The 20,900-nt window shown below is 45.1% G+C and overlaps 1 protein-coding gene across 2 annotated transcripts; it reads right to left on the minus strand.

Annotated features, from left to right (window-relative positions):
• Window positions 1-7,529: 7,529 nt before the first annotated feature.
• On the minus strand, window positions 7,530-13,287 carry CRNN (cornulin). 2 transcript variants are annotated; one of them, XM_034654312.1, is made up of 3 exons: window positions 13,169-13,287; window positions 11,009-11,159; window positions 7,530-9,874 (listed from the first exon to the last, which is right to left on the minus strand). In XM_034654312.1, the coding sequence occupies exons 2-3, from the start codon at window positions 11,144-11,146 to the stop codon at window positions 7,886-7,888; spliced, it is 2,127 nt and encodes a 708-aa protein (XP_034510203.1). In that variant the 5' UTR covers window positions 11,147-11,159; window positions 13,169-13,287; the 3' UTR covers window positions 7,530-7,885. The 2 variants fall into 2 exon arrangements, with proteins under 2 accessions (XP_034510203.1, XP_034510204.1); XM_034654313.1 differs by having other exon boundaries at window positions 11,009-11,181; window positions 13,169-13,233.
• Between the last annotated feature and the right edge of the window lie 7,613 nt (window positions 13,288-20,900).

Raw genomic sequence — 20,900 nt, forward strand, 5'->3', positions numbered from 1 at the left:
CCAGTAGTGCAATGGCTGGGTCATAGGGTAGCTCAATTTTTTACTTTTTAAGGGACCTCCACCCTGTTTTCCAGAGTGGCTGTACCAACTTGCATTCCCACCAACAATGTAGGAGGGATCCCCTTTCTCCACATCCTCTCAGCAATTGTGGTCTTACCTTGTCAATTTTTGCCAATCTAACTGGCATAAGGTGGTATCTCAGTGTGGTTTTTATATGAATTTCCCTGATGGCTAATGGTTTTGAACATTTTTTCATGTGTCTGTTATCCATTTGTATGTCGTCATTGGAAAAGTGTCTGTTCATATCTTCTGCCCCTTTTATGATTTATTTGTTTCTCACGTATTGAGTTTGAGAAGTTCTTTGTAGATCTTGGATACCAGTCTTTTATCTGTAGCATCATTTGCAAATATATTCTCCCATTCTGTGGGCTGCGTCTTAGTTCAAAAAACTACACAGTCAAAAACTGTGTCCTTGGCTGTGCAGAAATTTTTATTTTGTTGATGTCCCACAAGTTCATTTTATCTTTTGTATCTCTTGCCTTTGGAGATGTATCATGAAAAAGATTGTTTTTGCCGATCTCGTAGAGGTTGCTGCCTATGCTCTCCTCTAGGATTTTAATGTATTCCTGTCTCACATCGAGGTCTTTCATCCATTTGGAGTTTATCCTTGTGTATGGTGTGAGAGAGTGGTAAAGTTTCTTTCTTTTGCATGTAGCTGTCCAATTTTCCCTGCACCATTTATTGAAGAGACTGTCTTTTTTCCACTGGATGCTTTTTCCTGCTTTATCAAAGATTAGTTGCCCAAAGAGCTGAGGGTCCATTTCTGGATTCTCTGTTCTGTTCCATTGTTCTATGTGTCTGTTTTTGTGCCAGTACCATGCTGTCTTTTTGATCACAGCTTTGCAGTACAGCTTGAAATCCAGCATTGTGATGCCCCCAGCTTTGTTTTTCCTTTTCAACAATTCCTTGGCAATTTGGGGCCTTTTCTGGGTCCACACAAATTGAAGAGCTGTTTGTTCCAGTTCTTTGAAAAATGTCATTGGTTGTTTGATCGGGATAGCATTGAAAGTGTAGAGTGCACTGGGCAGCATGGACATTTTAACTATGCTATTTCTTCCGATCCGTGAGCATGGAATATTTTTCAATATTTTTGTGTCTTCTTCAATGTCTTTCAAGAGTGATTTGTACTTTCCAGAATATAGATTCTTTACATCTTCGGTAAAGTTAATTCCAAGATAACGTATTATTTTTGGTGCTATTGTAAATGGAATGGATTCCCTAATTTCTCTTTCTTCAGTCTCATTGTTCATGTATAGAAATGCAACTGATATCTGAGCATTGATTTTGTATCCTGCCACATTACTGATTTGCTATGTAAGTTCTAGCAGTTTGGGGGTGGATTCTTTTGGGTTTTCCATATAGAGTATCATGTCATTTGTGAAGAGAGACAGTTTGACTTCTTCTTTGCCAATTTGGATACCTTTTACCCCTTTTTCTTGTCTGATTGCTGTTGCAAGAACTTCTAGTACTATGTTGAATAATTGTGGCGAGACTGGGCATCCTTGTCGTGTTCCTGATCTTAAGGGAAAGGCTTCCAGCTTTTCCCCATTGAGAATGATATTTGCTGTAGACTTTTCATAGATGGTTTTTATGAGATTGAGGAATGTACCCTCTATCCCTACACTCTGAAGTGTTTCATTCAGAAAGGATTCTGTATTTTTTCAAATGCTTTTTCTGCATCTATTGAGAGGCTCATATGATTCTTGACTATTTTCTTGTTGATATAATCTATCACACTGATTGATTTGCAAATGTTGGACTACGCTTGCATCCCAGGGATGAATCCTACTTGGTCATGATGGATAATCCTTTTAATATACTCTTGGATTCTATTAGCAAGGATCTTGTTGAGGTTTTTGGCGTCCATATTTATTAGGGAAATTGGTCTGTAATTCTTCTTTTTGACGGGGTCTATGCCTGGTTTGGGGATCAAGGTAATTTTGGCCTCATAGAATGAGTTTGGTAGCTTTCCTTCTGTTTCTATTTTTTGAAATAGCTTTAGGAGAATAGGTTTTATTTCTACTTTGAATGTTTGGTAGAATTCCCCAGGAAAACCATCCGGTCCTGGAGTTCTGTTTTTGGAAGGTTTTTTTATCACTGTTTCAATCTCTTCATAATAATTGGCCTGTTTAGAAAATCAATTTCTTCCTGTTTCAGTCTTGGTAGTTTATAGGTTTACAGGAAGGCCTCCATCTCTTCCAGATTGCTTCATTTTTTGGCATAAATCTGTTGATAAAAGTTTCTAACAATCCTTCCAATTTCATTGGTGTTGGTTGCTGGTTGGTTTTCATTTATAATTTTGTTAATTTGGGTCCTTTCTCTATTCTTTTGGATAAGTCTTGCCAGTGGTCTGTCAATTTTATTTATTCTTTCAAAGAACCAGCTTCTAGTTCTGTTGGTCTGCTGTACTGTGCTCCTGGTTTCTAATTCATTGATCTCTGTTCTAAATGTTGATCAACTGCTTTCTCGTGCGTGGATTAAGCCTGTCCCTCTATTGCTGTTGCAGCTTCTTGAGATGAGAATATAAAAACTGCATTTTAGATTTTTCTATTCTTTCGAGTGAGGCTTGGATGGCTATATATTTTCCCCTTAGGACTGCCTTTGCAGTGTCCCATAGTTTTTGGACTGTTGTATTTTCATTCTCATTGGTCTCCATAATTTGTTTAAATTGATTTTTAATTTTTCTGGTTTCCCCAATCATTCTTTAGCAGGATGGTTCTAAGTTTCCAAGTGTTTGAGTTTCTTCCAAATTTTTCCTTGTGAATGAGTTCCAATTTCGAAGCTTTGTGGTCTGAGAATATGCAGGGAATAATTTCAGTCATTTGGAATTGGTTGAGACCTGTTTTGTGACCCAGAACATAGTCTACTCTGGAGAATGTTCCATGTACATTCGAATAGAATGAGTATTCTTTTCTTCTAGGGTGTACTGTTCTATATATATCTATGAGGTCCATCTGGTCCATCTAGTCTAGTATGGCATTCAAAGCTCTTGTTTCTTTGTTGATTTTCTGCTTAGATGATCTCTCTATTGCTGATAGTGGAGTGTTGAGGTCCCCTACTATTAACGTATTTTTATCTACATGTCTCTTTATTCTGGTTAAGTGTTGGTTTGTGTATCTAGGTGTTCCTCTTTTGGGGGCATAGCTATTTCTAATAGTCATATCCACTTGTTGGGTCCATCCTTTGAGAATAATATACTGTCCTTCTTTATCTCTAACTACAGTCTTTAGTTTAAAATCCAATCTGTCTGATATGAGAATTGCTACCCCAGCTTTCTTTTGCGGTCCATTGGCATGAAAGACGTTTTTCCCTCCTNCCCTTACTCTAAGTCTGGATGTATCTTTAGGTTCAAAATGAGTCTCTTGTAGACAGCAAATGGATGGATCATGTCTTTTTATACAATCTGCAACCCTGTGGCATTTTATTTAAGCATANGCAAATGGATGGGTCATGTCTTTTTATCCAATCTGCAACCCTGTGGCATTTTATGGGAGCATTTAGGCCATTTACATTGAGAGTGATTATTGAGAGATATTATTTTAATGATGTCATGTTGCCTGTAAAGTCTTTGTTTCTATAGATTGTAACTTTCTGTTCTGTATCCCGTTTCAGGGCTTTTTACTCTTATAGAACCCCCCNGAGCCCCCCTTAATATCTCCTGTAGGGCTGGTTTCGTGGTTACGAAATTGGTTAATGATTGGCGATTTTGGAACGTCTTTATTTCTCCATCAATTCTGAATGACAGCTTTGCTGGATAAAGGATCCTTGGCTGCATGTTTTTTCTCTGAAAGAGCTTTAAAAATGCCCCCCCAAGCCTTTCTCTCATTCCAGGTCTGTGTAGACAGGTCTGACATAATTCTGATGCTTTTGCCTTGGTACGTGAGAAATTTTTTTGCCCTGGCCGCTTTCAATACTGTATCCGTGGGTCTAATATTTGCAAATTGCACTATGACATGACGTGGTGTAGTTTTGTCATGGTTGATCTTGGGAGGGGTCCTCTCTGCCTCTTGGACATGAATGCTTGTTTCCTTTGCTAAATTAGGGAAGTTTTCAGCTGCAATTTGTTCAATTATCTCTTTTAGACCTCTCTTTTTCTCCACCCCCTCCATCCTCCACAGGGGATCCTGATGATTCTGACATTGGAACGTATCATTGAGTCAGTAATCTACCGTAACCTACATTCTTGAGATTGGATTTTTTTTGAACCAAGTTTCTGTTTTAGCTTTCTCTTCTACCATCCCATCCTCCAATTCGCTGATATGTTCTTCTGCCTCATTTACCCTGGCCGTCAGTGCTTCTAGTTTTGCCTGCATTTGATTCATAGCATTTTTAATTTCTGCCAAATTCGCTCTCATTTCTGCCCTTAGAGATTCTATATTTTCATTAATATTTTTTTCAATATTTTTTTCAAGTCTACACATCATCTTTACCAGTGTTACTCTGAACTCCATTTCTGATAATTTGCTTATATCCATATCTATCAGTTCCATGGCAGAGGCCACAGGTTCGTTGTCTTTCTTTGCTGGGGGGGGGGGTTTCTCCTTCTCGTCATTCTGATGAGGAGAGGTTGCGGGGTTGTCCAGAGCCCAAATTACTGACCAGGACCCAGGCAGTGTGCACTTGTTTTATAGGGACCTTAGGAATGTGGGCTTCTTGATTTTTCAGCCTGCCTTCTGGGGGAGGGGCCTGTGGCGCCCATACTCAGGCAACCCTGTTTGAGTAGAGTCTCCGTGTCCCCTGCGGGGGGTGGGGGGGATGGGGGTGGGCACACTGTGAGCCGGTTTCCAGGCTTTTGTTCTCTGGCGGCTTTCCCTGGCGGTTTGCTGTGCCTCTTCTGAGAGTCAGAGCAGCAGTGGCTGAATCCCAGCTTCTTTCTCAGAACAGAGAGATCGCAGTCCTCTCTCCACTGAGCTCTTCTGGCCACTTTAACTCTGTTTCTGTTGGTGCTGCTAAGCCCTGCAGCATCCCGGGATGTGCACTCCACAGCCGGCGTACCAGCCCTCACTTCCAGGGCTGGCACCTCTCTGTCCTTTGTGTTTCTAACACAGCCAGCCGCCTGGCTTGACCTTTTCTTGTTCTTTCTTTTCGGATCAGTTCTGCCATCTTGGCATATCATGTAGGTCTCTGTCTTCTCTGTGTTAGGGATGCATGCTATGTTTGCTGCTCCTGAGAGTAATGGCTTTATGAAGAAGAGACCTTATACTGCCCAGGGCCTGGTGCTTCAAGAATTGTTTCTGGTATATGCTTTCTGCACTCTGCTTTTGTGTTTTAGCTGCTCTTTCCCGCAGGTCAGTCCTCTGCAGAATTTCTCTTTGCCTGCACTGGGGAGTGTTTGAACCTTGTCCACTGTGTGGTAAGTTTTAAATAGTTGTGCTTTGATCTGCTTGTTAAAAAAAGCTGGATCCTATTTCCCTTAGAGCTGAAGCTTTGCAGATGTCTATGGTCAGTAGAGTTGGTGCATCTGTGTGTGGGGGGGTGGGGGGGTTGTGCCAGTGTTCTGGGGAAGGGACCTGCTGCCTTAATTCTCTGGAAGTCTTGCCCTAGTGGAACTGTACCTGCAGGGCACAGTGGCACAGTGTTTGGTGTAAGTGGCTCCAGCCTCCTCCAAGAGCACAGTATTTCTCACTGCAGTGGGTCAGTGGCATCAGCCCACTCTCTTGTCCCTGGATTGGGGCATTTGCACCTGCCACTATTCAGGAAAGCCCTCACAGAAGAGCACAGAATCTCCCCTCTTGTGTCCCTGGCTTCTGTCAGAACCCTGCTTTCACCCTGTCTGTGTCCAGGTTGTCCGTCCACCTGAAAGTGCAGTGCTCCTGTGTTTTCTCAAGCACGGTGGCTGGGCTTCAAAACTCCAAATCTTAGGGACCTGGTGGGACACAGACCCATGCTGATCCTCTGGGGTAGTGTCTCACTGTGCTGGGGCTAGTACTGATTTTTTCCTGAAGGCAGTTGCAGGAATGTGTAGGAGCTTGGAGTTTAGAGTACTGTGCAGTGAAAAGCCAATGTCCAGGCTGGCTCTCCTCAGGAGGTGTCTCTGCTCCTATGCTAATGAGCAGAGCTCACTGGCTCTTTTGTACCCAGAGAGGCCATGCCATCTCTCCCAAATGCTCTCCAAGAAGGGGAACTGTCTCTCCTGGTGTGACCCAGGGGATCCTCAGACCATGCTTCCTGCTCCTGGCCTCTACCCTCCTTCTCCACAGGCATGGCTCTGCACCCACCAGGCTCCACCCTGGTGATGGCGTGGACTTCTAAAACATCAGACTTTGAGCTCCATTGCTTATAAAACTTGCAATAATCAGCCCCTTTCATTTTCTCTGTCAGTGATTTTGAGGAAGTGTTTTTCTTGTGCAATGCCCTGTGCCCTGTTCTCTCTTTCTCTGTCCTCTCCACCTGATCAGGGCCCCCTCTCCTCTGCAGCTTCCATGACTCTTTTTTCCCTTAAATCATATCTCTGCACCACCTGTCTTCCATGATGTGGCCTCTTCTCTCCCACTGGTTGTGCAGTTTGTTCTCTCAATCTTCACATAGATTTCTTAGGTGTTCATAATGAGTTGATATTTATCTAGCCGTGTCAAGATTGAGGCAAGCATAGGGTCCTCCTACTTCTCCACCACCATAACTCCTCCCCTGCCTGGGGGTTGTTAATCACTCTAACACATTTTGTTGGAGATTGCCCTTACTTCCTATAAACCAAAATGAAATGGGAAATATGCTTTATGCAGGATCTAGTTATTTTGTTGTGGAAGGCCCTTCAGAGTATCTAGTCTGCCACACTGCCAGAAGCAGAAGTCCCCTTAAGTTTTTACACAATTTTCATAGGCTCCACTTGAAACCTGTGGACCCAGCTCTCTGAAATTAGGTGGATAAATCTATATGGTGACTAACATAATATAATAAAAAATTATTATAATAAAAAATAAAACTGCTTCTGAGATAATTATTAAAATAAACCAGAGTTAAGAATTTCTACCCCATAACTTGTGCATGTCCAGTGGATGAGACATAATGAGAGGTCAGGGCTGACACAGAAGAGGTGCCAGGGCTCTGGTTCCTGGCTCAGTTCCTGGGAGCACATGCTTTTCCCTTCTCACATGCTTTTCCCTTCTCACCCACACAGTCTCCAGTGGCCTTCCTCCATTTATTAGTAACCTGAAGTTGGCCTTCCTATGTGAACTTACATGTGAACAGAGACTTAACACTCTAAAATTAGAGCCTACTTACCTAACTAAATCCTGCTAGTTTTTTAAGGGCATTGCAAAAAGACATTTTCTGTTTGAAAACTTTTCTGATCCATTTCTTCCAAGTATAAAAATATGATATCTACTCTCTTCACATTTTTATAATTCTGGGAATCTTGTGCAATATTTTCTCAACCAGATGAAAGGGTATGGGCCATGTCAAATTCATTATCACAGTCCTATAGCCCTTAGCCCATCATGTCAATAGTGATTGAAAGGGACACAGAACCCCGTTACGTAGGAAGATTTTATTGATGCATTAGGATAGATGGGGCAATGGACAGATGGAAGAGATAAAAGTAGCTCTGAAACCCCCACAAACTGAGGAGAATTTGGCATAAATGGGTGATTGGCTCTGTGTCTTCCTGTTCTGAGGGTGTCTGCACAGCAGAGCAGCTCAGAGAGGAATTTAGGATAGAAAGCATCTTGCAAAAATGTCTTCATTGAGAAAGACCTAAGAGAGAAACACCATGATTAAGAACTAATGTCCTGAGACATGCCAGCTGGACTGGTCAGGGCAGGACAAGCCAACCCCTCTGCAGCTGTCTTCTTCCAGTACTGGGCACTGGAGTCTGGGGCTGGGACATTCATGGATTGTTGCTCTTGAAGTAAGAATATAGCCCCATGGCTGTGAGGCCTCGCTTCCCTCCTGGCTGGGCTGCCTCCTGGCCCTGGGCTGAATGCATGCCAGTGTACAGGCTGCTCTGGTCCTGCCTTGGGACCCCCATCTCCCTTGTGTGGTCATCCACCCACTCCTGGGTAACCACTGTGTGTTCTCTCTCACCTTGCCCGCCTGTCACACTGTACCTTGGGTGAGTGGTGCTCCAGTCCTGTCTGCCTGTCAGAGTGCTTGCCCCAGCCTGGGCCTGTCCTTCCAGCTTTCTCTCTCCTGCCTCATAATGGCTCACTTGTGTCCATCTGTGACCTCTGCCTGACTGCCTCTGGGTCTGTCCCTCATCTCTATCCCCTATGTGACTTGCAGTCTGGCTCCTGTCCTGCTCCATGGTCTGGATGTGTGTCTGGGTTTGTGACCCTGCCTGTGTCTGAATGTGTTCTCCTGTCACCACTTCACTTGTTTGGCACCTGTTTTGACCCTGGACCTCAGTCCCTCTGGTCTGACCATGGGTGGACTCCTGTGGCTGTGTGCCAGGGCTTCCTATCTGATGGCTCCTGCCCTGCTGTATGGCCTGGGTGACACCTCCCGGTCTCTGAACATGTTCTCTTGTCACTGTCTGGCTTGTCTGGCTCCTGTCTTGATTCTGGACCTCAGTCTCTCTGGTCTGACCATGGGTGGACTCCTGTGGCTGTGTGCTAGGGCTTCCTATATGATGGCTTCTGTCCTGCTCCACAGCCCGGGTGGCATCTCCTGGTGTCTGAACATGTTCTCCTGTTACTGTATGGGTTGTCTGGCTCTTGTCTTGATTCTGGACCTCAGTCTCTCTGGTCTGGCCATGGGTGGACTCCTGTGGCTGTGTGCCAGGGCTTCCTATGTGATGGCTTCTGTCCTGTTCCACAGCCTGGGTGGCACCTCCTGGTGTCTGAACATGTTCTCCTGTCACTGTCTGGCTTGTCTGGCTCCTGTCTTGATTCTGGACCTCAGTCTCTCTGGTCTGGCCATGGGTGGACTCCCGTGGCTCTGTGCTAGGGCTTCCTATATGATGGCTTCTGTCCTGCTCCACAGCCCGGGTGGCACCTCCTGGTGTCTGAACATGTTCTCCTGTCACTGTCTGGCTTGTCTGGCTCCTGTCTTGATTCTGGACTTCAGTCTCTCTGGTCTGGTCATGGGTGGACTCCTGTGGCTGTGTGCTAAGGCTTCCTATCTGACGGCTCCTGTCCTGCTGTATAGCCTGGGTAGCACCTCCTGGTGTCTGAAAATGTTCTCTTGTTACTGTCTGGCTTGTCTGGCTCCTGTCTTGATTCTGGACCTCAGTCTCTCTGGTCTGGCCATGGGTAGACTCCTGTGGCTGTGTGCCAGGGCTTCCTATGTGATGGCTTCTGTTCTGTTCCACAGTCTGGGTCGCATATGTCTGGTTCTGAGTTCCAGTTCCAGTCACTGTTTCACTTATCTGGTGTGTTCTGTCTTGTTCCCTGGTCTGTGACTGTCTCTCTGACTCCCTCTGTCTGGTCTGGTGAATCTTGTCTTCTCCCACTCTCAGTGTCTGCTGCACATGTCCCCCAGCTTGTGTCTGCTGACTCTCTCTCTCTTGTCTCTGAGATTCAGACTGCCTGTCCTGGCCAAGATCCTGACCATAGATCTGCGCCCCAGCCCCTGCCTGTCCTCTGGAAGCCTGCGTGCTCTGTCCACATTGGCTCCCCTCACGATGCTGTCCTTCTCTAGCCTGCCCCACTTCAGCTCTCCTGCTCTGTTCTTTCCCCAGCTCTTGTGAGGCCCCACTGGGGAGGCTTCCAGACTCTTGAGATACACAAGCCCCCGCAGGACTCTTGCTCATTGTCTTGAAACAGGCTTGGGCGACTTTAAACACCAGGACCAGGAATTCCTTGAATTCCACAGTTCCTGTATCATCTTCATCCAGCAGGCGCAGTACTTCATCCACAGTGGCAGGATCATGGGGTTTCTGTGGAGAAGGAGCCAAATCAGCATCCCTCCCCTGAGGAAGGTGTGGTTGGGACAGTGCACTCATCTTTCAGGCTTCCCACCCGCGAACTTGGGAGCCCTCCTGTGCTGTGCCCCACACCACTCACATAGCTACATCAACCCTAACACAAAATCACTTTCGGTGTGCAGTCCTGCCCCTTTTGCAAGGGTAGAAAGCGCCTTTTGTTTTGTATCCTCTGTGCCTGGCGTAATTTATGGCCTATAGGAGAACTGGATCAAGATTCAATGAAGAATGAATGAATGAATGATTGAGCTCATAATGACTCTTTGGGCTGTCCTTGGCCCCTGGCCCCGGGCATTGAGCAGGATTCTTTCCACGAAGCCCAACACCAGGAGAAGCACAGCAGAAACATGGCCCCAAGGGGATTCTGTGAGATCTTCACTGAGGCTCAAGTGTTTTCTGAAGATGGGGTGGGTGGGGTCTGGTGGGACCACAAGTTGCCCTGAGTATGCATCCTGTTGTGTCTATACATTCCTGTCTCTAAGACCATCATCATGGTTGCTTTAGATGCAAACCAAAGACAGGGAGAGAGGGAAATGACTCAAGGCCCTGGGTCGCTTTGCCAGTGGTTGGGGGAGTGGAAAGGGACTCCTAGAGTGTACCTCTAGCTGATAATAACCAACCTGCCCTCCAAAACTCATTTCTGATGTGACCACTCAGCTAATATTTTTTAGCAACTGCAAGATGCAGAGCTATGGTTCTAATGAATTCTTATTAATGGATGATCAATTTTCTGATAGACATAGGAAGTAGTTACTATATCAGATTTAAGAAGCAGCAGAAAGCAGCAATTACTTTCATTTTTAGAACATTCAAAAACTCTGTTTCTCTCTGAGCTGTCCCCTGTGAGTCCTTTCACCTTGTCTCCAAATTAGAATTAATTGAAGTCAAAGTGTTTTCTCTAAGGACCAGGCCTGTCAACTGCTGTGACTATTCCTTTGCTTTCTCTCTCTCAGCCTGCACAGCTGCCAGGAGGCCCGGTGGGCCTGGATCCAGCGGCTGCCTCCTCAGATTCCTGAGGCAAAGCGGTTGCCTGCAAACTTGTTTCCTCTCTCCTTTCCCGCCCTCCCCGCCTGGCCGGGCACGTCATACCACAATGACATCAGCAAACTCATGTTCCAGGAGTCTTTTCAGCTCCCCATGGGAGAGCACTGTGCAGCTGCCCTCGGTCCTGGCATAGCGCCCAAAGGCTTCGATGATCCCATTAATGTTTTGCAATAACTGGGGCATCTTTGGACTCAAGCTGGAGAAAGAAACAAAGCCCCCTTGGGGGCTCCACAATCAATTTCAGCATTTCCTCCTGTTACTTCTAGGTCTCTTCTTGCATATTCAGCTTTGCTTCTGGTCTGTCTGGGTCTTCCTTCCTCCTTTCCTACTTAATGGATTTTATGAATGGGAAGGAAGGGCACACCATGGTTAGCAGTAGGCTCCAGAGTCAGGACTTCTATGCGAGCTTCACCACCTATCTGTTGCGTGAGCTAGGGGAGGTTGCTTTGCCTTTCTAAGCCTTGGTTTACTTTTTGTGAAATGAAGGTAATCTTATCAAGTACATACTTGATAGGATTATTGTGAAGATTAAAAGAGATAATTCATATAAAGCACTTGGCAGATGCTGGCTTATACTAAATGCCAGCTATTAAATATCATCATGATGTTATTATACACATACCTAATGTTTGTACATCTATGTAAACTACTGCTCACAAAGCACTTCCATATGCATCATCTCTTGTACTTATTATCTCCACTTTTTTATAGGTGAGGAAACAGGTTCAGAGAAGTTAGGTGATTTGCTCAAGGCCCCACAGCTTGGGGGAACCAAGAAACCCAAGAGCCCTTATCTCCTTAACCCAAATGCAATGAGTCTTCTAGACTGTACCCTGTGGACAGTCTATCCAGCCTAATGGTTTCCTGTCATATGGTATTGGGGTCCTGCTGGGAACACTGACAGGCAGTAAGTATATATTGTCAATCCCTGCCTGGGTGGGGCCAAGCAGGAAAACCAGGGGCCTGACTCCACCCTTTCTTGCTGCCTTTTGGGTAGGTGTTGAGGAAGAGGCTGGACTACCAGCTATTGGCAATGCTCCGTGTCCTAAGTTCCTCTGAATGTGACTTCTGTCCTCAGCGCTGGGACCTGTAAGGGAGGTCAGCCTGCCCATAGGTACGTGGATCCTGCCAGCCCACAGTGCAGGTGGCCTCTGAGGAGTGGCTCCCAAATGAAGGGAGAGATTTTCCTTCTCGTTAGCTGGAGATCTGGGCATAGCTTGAAGTGAGTCTTGAGAGCAGCTGGATGGGCAAGAGGCAAAGGGACATGGAGGTGCATTAAAGCAGAAGCATCGGAGACCAGGAGATGGCACTGGAGATGGCAAGTTTCAAATGCAAGGGGAGGTAGAAGGCTGCAGAAGCTGGGACACTGGAAGATAGCACCATGAGATGGGAAGGAGAAGGCATGAGAGAAGGAAGGCCTGGGTACAGAGGCAGCAGAATGAAGGAGGCAGGAAGGAGGAAGACTTGGCACTGGGGAAGGTAGGATAATGTGGCCAAAGGCTACAGACCCCAGGTGGGCTCTTCAGGGGGTGTCCTTTCTACCCACTAGTAGCCAAAAATTTCAGGCAGACTTTGCTTTTGTACATCAAGGTACAAAACTCAGAATATTGTACCTCAACAGAAAAATGAAAAGACTGTTTTTTTGTTGTTTATCATATGGAAAACCTTAACCACTGACCTACAAATAGTAAAAATAATATGACTTTTTAGTTAACACTTCAGATCCCTTCAGAGAAATCTATAAACTCATCTTGCCTAAATATGGCCCTGAGGTGGGGGAGGACAGCCATGTAAGCCCCTTCCTCTGCGACAAGTTTCAAGCCCATTGTCGGGTTGGCAGAAGAAACCTGATTCTGGCCTCACAGACTCTGAGCACTGCAAAGAGGCCTCCAGAACCTTAAGAATAAGACACCTTTGATCTACAGGAAGACACATGGGTGGTTCCATTGCTGCTGCTAAAACAGGCTTTGGTGGAAGAAGCTGCTGCCAGGCTAGCCACAGGGGAGAGGGAAAGAGCCCCATGGCTTCAGAAGAGCATCCTCCCCCACGTGCACATGCCCAGTTTGCCTGACGCCCAGTCAGAGCTGATACTTTGCGCCCACAGCTGGCACCACAGGCCTACGGCCTGGATCTGACAGCCTAGTTTTATGAGTTCAGATCACCAAGACACAGAATGAGAAAGAGGCTCCTCAGGAGGGCACTTACCTAATGCACAGGCAGGCTGAGCAAGTGGCTGTTAGGCGATGTATGGAGTACCAGGTCAGCAGGACAGGAACCTTTTATAGGGAATTTAATGGAGGCTAGTGTTTTAGATAGGCTATCCCCACCCCATGGGAAGGCTTGATTCATCAAATGCTTGGCCCAGCCCAGCCCCACTTCCCTTCTTGTCTGTTTTGCCTGCTGACACGCGCTGTGTTGGCTTAATGAGCAGGCCCTTTTACTACACTGGGTGTCCTTCCTGAGTCCCTCCCTGGGTCTTTCTCCTCATGTCAGGGAAGCTCTTTACTGATGTGATGGGCTCAGCAGTGCTCGGCATAGGTGGGGGTTCCTGGTGAACACTCTTTATCTCCATGTCACTGCAAAATAATGGGACTCCTTTTTTTTCATATAAACATTTTAAAACACTTCCATCTATTGAGGGTTATCCTTTCCAAAGTGGTCACTTTGGGAAGCTACACATGTTTTTCTGGCGATGTTGCCATTACTTAGAACATTCTTGGAATTCTTGTTTCAGAATTGCCTTTCATGCCAAGTTTATGAGACATGGAAGAAATTCAATCTCATTTCTTTTTGGTTGGGTCTCATTTTTGATTAAAACAAAAAAGGTTAATAGCTGTCCCCAGCACCCATCCTATGAGTAGGCAGCATTTTACAGCTGTTGGGAGAAGAGGCTTAAAGTAACTAAGGCAACCCTTCATTGCAAAGACAGGGAACTCAACTGGTCAACCAATCAGCAAATATTTATGGAGAGTCTATTCCATTCTAGATATAGGGCTAGGCCTGAGGGAAACAGTGTGAAACAGGATGCCAGCAATTTCTACTCTTACAGAGTTTGTAGCCTGGCAGGCCCAGGAGAAAGTCCCTGAGAGGTTAACAGTACTGGCAATTACTGCTTGATTTGTTTTGCTTTGATTTAATTTTCATTACCACCGCATTTTGTGGGATCCTCATAACTAAGCCCCTTTTATAAATGAAGATACCAAGAACCCTCGGATACGCTGCCACTCTGAAGAAAGAATGGTACACCAGACCCTTCAATTTCTGGCCATGGTTCCCCTCTGTTACAATGTGGCACTTTACAAACATCAAATTTGTTCTCTGTGGATGAAAACAACCATCCTTGAGGGATGAGAAGTAAGCATTCTGAGCTCTGAAGCCAAGTCCCAAAGGGGCTCCTAACACACATTTTTACAGAAAATACATGTAGCTTCCAGAAAGGCATCTTCGTAGTCTTCACTTGTCTGCACGCAGCCCACAAGAAAGGCAATGACAATCAGGATGGGAAGGTGCAGTAAGGCCCTTCGCTGCAAAGACTGTCAGAGGGGGCGCAGTCCTGCGGACATGGCACACACCCTAGTAAGAGGAGCAGAGCACAGGGTGAGATGCAGCCTGCAGGAGGGGCCATCTGCATGGAGAGGGGCTGGCTCCAGTCCCTGGTGAGAGATCCCCCCCCAGAGGTTGCTATGGTAACTGGTCAGAGAAGGCCAGTGGGAGAGGGAGGTTGGGGAACAAGAGAGGGTCCTGCAGGTTAGACCTTGCTACTATGAGTGGTGTGCTAAGCCTCATCTGAAGGGGCTTTGAGCCTCCAGAAAGGTTTGGGAGCTAAGGGAAAGTATGTTAGGAAAGTAACAAACCAGGTGCTTTATCTATGAGGTAACTCTGGGGTAGGTATCATTATATCCAATTTACTGATGAAGAAACTGAGGTACAGAGAGGTTGAGTAAACTACACAAGGTCACATACCTAGAAAGTGATAGAGTTAAATTTGAACTTAGATCTGCTTGCCTCCAAAGCCTGTGTCTTTCCATGGGGCAGGACTGAGCCCCGGGGGTGGCTCGCATGGGTGGGTGGGGCTGGGGGAGATGAGGGCATGTGAGGGATGGGACTGACAGTCTCTGAAGATGTAAAAGTGTTAGTTTGTGAAGAGTTATTACAAATGAGTGACGTTACTTAGTAGTCACGTCTCTTGGGTCTGGAAGGCAGAGAGAGGCTAGGGACCCTGTCTGAAGTTGAATCAAACTCTTATCCTATGTTCACTTTTCCTTGGAATAAACAGAAATATCTCAGCAAAACAAACTCAGTTTTGCACTTTGATTCCTTCTCACACACTCATTCAGAAATCATTACTGATGCTCACTTCATTCATTTCTACAAGCACCTAGCAGCCTATCTGCTACATGTAGTGGGCTACAAATGAAGGATAAGATTCTGCTTCCCAGGGAATCAGTCTATCCAGGAGGACAGGCCATGAACACCCCAAAGAATTATTTAATAATGGAAGACAAAGTGTTGTAAAATGTAAATCTGTAAAACCAGATATCTTCCCCTGCACCCTGGAGCACAGAATGGTGACATGGGACAGGGGACTGTCAGTGGGGAATGATTGGAGGGTGGCCATTTGAGTCTCCCCCCAAAAAGCAGAAGATGGAAAAATTTTATAATCTTAGGTTTCACCTTCAAAAAAACAGATCTGAAAGCCAGAGAGCATTGCCTACAGTATCATGTGTGGTGAGAGAAGTCACCTGTCCATGCACTGCCTACACATCCTAAATGAGGGGCAGGGCGAGGGCACAGCTGTCAGAGAGAAAAAGAACAGTGGACAGTTCTGGGCCTCCTTATCCTTTCTCTACCCCAAATGTGGTCTCTTCTCCCACGTCCACCCCACCTGGGTCCTGGTGAGGGCATCCTGGAAGCCCGGATGTTCAACCCTGGATATGGCAGGGTGGATTAGGCAGATACCAGAGTTGTCCCTGTTGACACAGTTTGCAGTGTCTTAGTGAGTATCTATTACACATTCTGGGTGTAATCCCAGACCTGACAGGTGATGTTGATCCTGCTGTGTCTCTCAGTCCTATGCAGACAGTGAGCATGTGACTAATAATGTCATTACCATTAGCCAGGAAAGCTGGAAGCTATCATTTGAAAGGGAATCTGAATTTCCCAGAGCTAGGTGTTCAAGCCAAAGACAGAGCTTCTAGAACAAGCAAACCAGAAGGTTCCAACCTCCTTCCCATAGAGAAAAAGGAGAAATGTCATGGGAGGTGAGGGAGTTTTTCCTTTTTCTGCCTCATCAGTGCTCAGAAGTCTGCACTGTCCTGGTGGCACCTAAGGTTTGTTGATTCAAATGTAATGGGAATAGACAAGACACTTCCCAGCATGTCTTTATTCCTGTCATAATCTCTGATCAAAATTTGGACCTGCCTAGAGGCCAGAAAACTCCCTTTCCCTGCCTTTCTGGTATGCTTACAGGGTGCTGGCATCTGAGCAGTGGGCCTGGCCACCAGACACATCGCAGGGGACTCTAATTCAGAAGTGAGGGGTGTGAGGAAGTAAGTGCACATAGGTAACTGAGGCCTTTGGATCTGAGGGTGATGCAGGACAGTGGGGTCTTTCCTGGAATTATCCTATAGCCTGATTTGGGCTTTTGTTCTTGTGTGGCAGCTTCCAGTTCAAACCTCTGGTCCTAAAGTGGCTCTACTTGCTTTCATGTAGGCCTTCTAGTCAATGGTTTAGTGTAATGCCATTCCATCATGTTCAGGAAGATATTTTCTTTAACAGGTGGGTCCCCCCCCCCATTCATTTAACCATGTTTAAAGATTTTGGGATATAATACCCTAAGTTTAATCAGGAAATATAAAATAAATGTAATGCCAAGCATATTCATGTAATAGAATTCCATACAGCAGTGAAAATGGAAAAACTGTTATATATAGCAACATGGGTGACTCTCACATAAATTTCAACAAAAAAAGCCAGTCACAAAATCTACATGGTGTGAGTCCATTTATAGAAAATTAAAGTGACAGCAAAACCAAAACATGGTTTTACATGAGAATATTAACTTTGGAGAGCCATGAACCTAGCTTCTTGGATGCTGATAATGTGCTGTTTTCTGGTCTGGGTGGTGGATACATTAGTGCATTACTTTGTAAAAACTCTTACATTAATGATTTGTGCACTTTTCTGTATGTATTTTCTACTTCAATAAAAAGTTTTTTCTCCTTGGGGGAAAAAAAGTGTGGACCTGCCATTCCCACAAAACCCCGGTTCATGCCACCTTCTGCCTGTCTGTCGGGACTTCCTCCTGCCTTGAATGCATTCTTCTCTTTCTCCTCCATGTAAATGACCTCCATCCCTTCAAAACAAGACAAATACCACTAATTCTGCACTATATTTCCATATTATCCCAACCAGATGAGATCCCTTCTTGATCAGGCCTCTCTTTGAGGACAAGGCTTGTTTAAGTACATGTGTACTGACTTCATATGGAAGTCTGGTCCATTCTTCAGGAAAACAGAGCTTCCCCCTGTACTTGTGAGGACTGGGTGATATGTCCCACACACCATGTTCCATCCCACTAGAGCTACTGGGCTTCATCCCTGTGCTCGTGGGGATAACTTAAGGCTGCAGGAGACCCCAGGACCAAACTGGGGCAAAGCTCCAAGGCAGCTCTCATCAGGATGAACCAGATTTGTGCTGGTCTCCCTACAAACCCCACAAACCTGTCTGTACTGGCCTCCACTGGGGCTGGTCAGCTTTGAACTATTTCCTCCCTCCTTGATCAAAGTACCTGTCCCTCCCAGGGAGGTAGCTAGGATTAAAAGGTGATGACAGAGTGTTCTGAGCACACGGGATGACAAAGGGACACTGAGGGTGTACAAAGGTCAAAGCCTTTAAGAGTTAGTTTTGGGGCCTGGAAATACAGTCCTAATTTAATGGGAAGAGGGTGAGGTGTGGTGTGCTGTGGGCCTGAGGTCATTCAAGGGGCAGCTGGCTATTGGCAAATGTCACCTCATTGTCTTCAGACCGCTGTGAAGTTAGGAAGGCAAGAAGGCACACAGGCATGTTCTTATCTCCGAGAGTGGAAAGGACCAGTACAGCCCCACTGCTTCACTGGCTCCCTGGCTTCATTTACTTGCTGAGCCTGTTTCCTTATCTATAAACTAGTGACAACCTCTGTTTGTGCCACTTGGTTATTATGAATTAGTAATATGCATCCTTCTAAACTGATGAAGTCTAAAACCTGCATAGAGCATTATTATTATTGTCATATGAAGTAGTGAGTCGTCCTTTTGAATATGGACAAAAAAGAATGTACACAAAATTACGGCTCGTGTGGCTCGCTCATTCTGTCCTTTTAAGAAGCTCTAATCTATAAATAATGGATAACACATACACCTTGGAAAATCCAAAAATAGAAATTAGAAAAAACACAGTGGGTGATTGTATGTTTATTTTTCCACGAAAGGATTTACCACAGACTTCCTTCACTTACCTTTGTGTCAGTTTATACACTATTAACTATTTCAGATCAAATGTAGATAACACTAACATTTATTTAACATTATATTAACATTATTTGCAGGTCAATCCAAAGTGAATCTGTGAAACAGAAGTAAATGATGTTCAATTTACACAACTTCTGTGGGGCAAAAGTGACATGGCCTTACAGTGAGCCTCCCTCCAGTTCTCAGCATGTAGAGCTGCTGTGGGGTTCTCTGGGGCAGTGACAAATTGTCTGGTGCCCAGTCCTCCCACCTGAGTGCTAAGAACCTGCTTTCACTCCCTGGTTCCAGAATTGAAAGCTTTCAATGCTTGGTGCCTTTGCAGTTATTGTGAGGGTCCCATGAGTCCACAAGCCTGCCCATCATTGCTGCATAAGGAATTCCTATCCTGCACATGTCTGTGCTATTATTTTCCAAATATGTTTTGGCCAAGTGACTAAGACAGAAGTCACTTTCTTCCATGCATACCAGTGCGGAGCTCCTCATCCACCATCTATGGGAACTGGTCAGGGCAAGGCCTAAGGCCCGCAAGGCTGGATGGTGGCAGCAACTGACTCCAGGGAGCAGTCACCAGAGCCAAGGTCCACCAGTTCAGGACTGACCACACAGTCAGTGTGACATCCACTATCTAACTTCTCACAAACACTCTGAAAGCTTCTTCTTTGTATTCCTATGTTCCAAAGGAAGTACTTGAGTTTCAAAGAGAGGACATGGCCAAAGTCACACAGTTTTGGGTGGAGATAGGACTGGTTTTTGTTCCAGTCTTGGTGGTTCTCTCACCACACAGCTGCCTCCATGGACTACTGGGAGAAAATGGGAACCTGAATGCCCCTGAGCAGTAGGTTATGTGTTTCTGTTAGCATGAGGCCTCTTCCACAGCCCCGAGTTGTGCAGGAACAAGGACTTGGGAGAAAGGTCACCTTGAGGAATATTGGCATGTGTCAGTGTGGCCCCATAGGAGGGCAAATCATCAGAAGCAGCTTACTGAGGTGTGGGCATGGTAATATCATGTGTGATCACAGGTGACAGTTTTAGTCTCTTCCTTTGCTGTCACCAGCCAAGAATTTAGGCCTCCCTGCTTGCTTTTGCATTTCTCTCTTCTTAGCATGTCTTTATACAGGCATGTGGTTTTGTTGTTGTTAAAATGGAAAACAAGGGCTTTGCAGGCCAACCACTCCTAGGCTATATCCAGCTCTACCACTTATGAGCTCGGTGACTTAGGACAAATCCCTTAACTTCTCTAAGCCTTGGCGTCTTCTCTAAAAATGGAGCTATATAAGCCTCTTCTCCTATGGATGGTATATAGATTAAATAAAATGAGTCAAACATTTTTTTGTGGAGACTGGTTTAAAAAAAAAGTAGGCTGTCAGTAGATAATAGAGGACAGATGTCAGTCATGAAGATGGGTGAAGAATATAATGGTAACAGAACAGAATATAATGGTAACAGCTACTCATGTCATCTGTGAAGAAAGACAGTTTGACTTCTTTGCCAATTTGAATACTTTTATCCCTTTTTGTTGTCTGATTGCTGTTGCAAGGACTTCTAGTACTATGTTGAATAATAAGTGGTAACAGTGGGCATCCTTGTCGTGTTCCTGATCTTAAGGGAAAGGCTTCCAGCTTTTCCCCATTGAGAATGATATTTGCTGTAGGCTTTTCATACGTGGTTTTTATGAAATTGAGGAATGTACCCTCTATCCCTACACTCTGAAGGGTTTTAATCAGGAAAGGATGCTGTATTTTGTCAAATGCTTTCTCTGCATTAATTGAGAGGATCATATGATTCTTGATTCTTTTCTTGTTGATGCGATCTATCATGCTGATCAATTTGCGAATGTCGAACCACCCTTGCATCTCAGGAATAAATCCCACTTGGTCATGATGGATAATCCTGTTAATGTACTGTTGGATCCTATTAGCTAGGATCTTTTTGAGAATTTTGGCATCCATATTCATCAGGGATATCGGTCTGTAATTCTCCTTTTTGATGGGGTCTTTGCCTGGTTTGGGGACCAAGGTCATACTGGCCTCATAGAATGAGTTTGGTAGTTTTCCTTCTGTTTCTATTTTTTGAAACAGCTTCAGGAGAATAGGTATTATTTCTTCTTTGAATGGTTGGTAGAATTCCCAGGAGAATCCGTCAGGCCCTGGACTCTTGTTTTTTTGGGAGGTTTTTGATCACTGCTTCAATCTCTTCATAATTAATTGGTCTGTTTAAAAATCAATTTCTTCCTGTTTCAGTCTTGGTAGTTTATAGGTTTCCAGGAAGGCATCCATTTCTTCCAGGTTGTTTAATTTATTGGGATAAAGCTGCTGATAAAAATTTCTTTTTTTTTTTAAAATTTATTTATTTATTTGACAGAGATAGAGACAGCCAGCGAGAGAGGGAACACAAGCAGGGGGAGTGGGAGAGGAAGAAGCAGGCTCATA

This window comes from Ailuropoda melanoleuca, chromosome 2 (assembly GCF_002007445.2).
Source record: "Ailuropoda melanoleuca isolate Jingjing chromosome 2, ASM200744v2, whole genome shotgun sequence".
NCBI lineage: Eukaryota > Metazoa > Chordata > Mammalia > Carnivora > Ursidae > Ailuropoda > Ailuropoda melanoleuca.

Coding starts and splice junctions, on each gene's coding strand:
- CRNN (XM_034654312.1), bottom strand. CDS start 11,146: ATGCCCCAGTTATTGCAAAACATTAATGGGATCATCGAAGCCTTTGGG. Junction 9,875..11,008: donor AGTTTGCTGATGTCATTGTG/GTATGACGTGCC, acceptor CCTTCTCCACAG/AAACCCCATGATCCTGCCAC.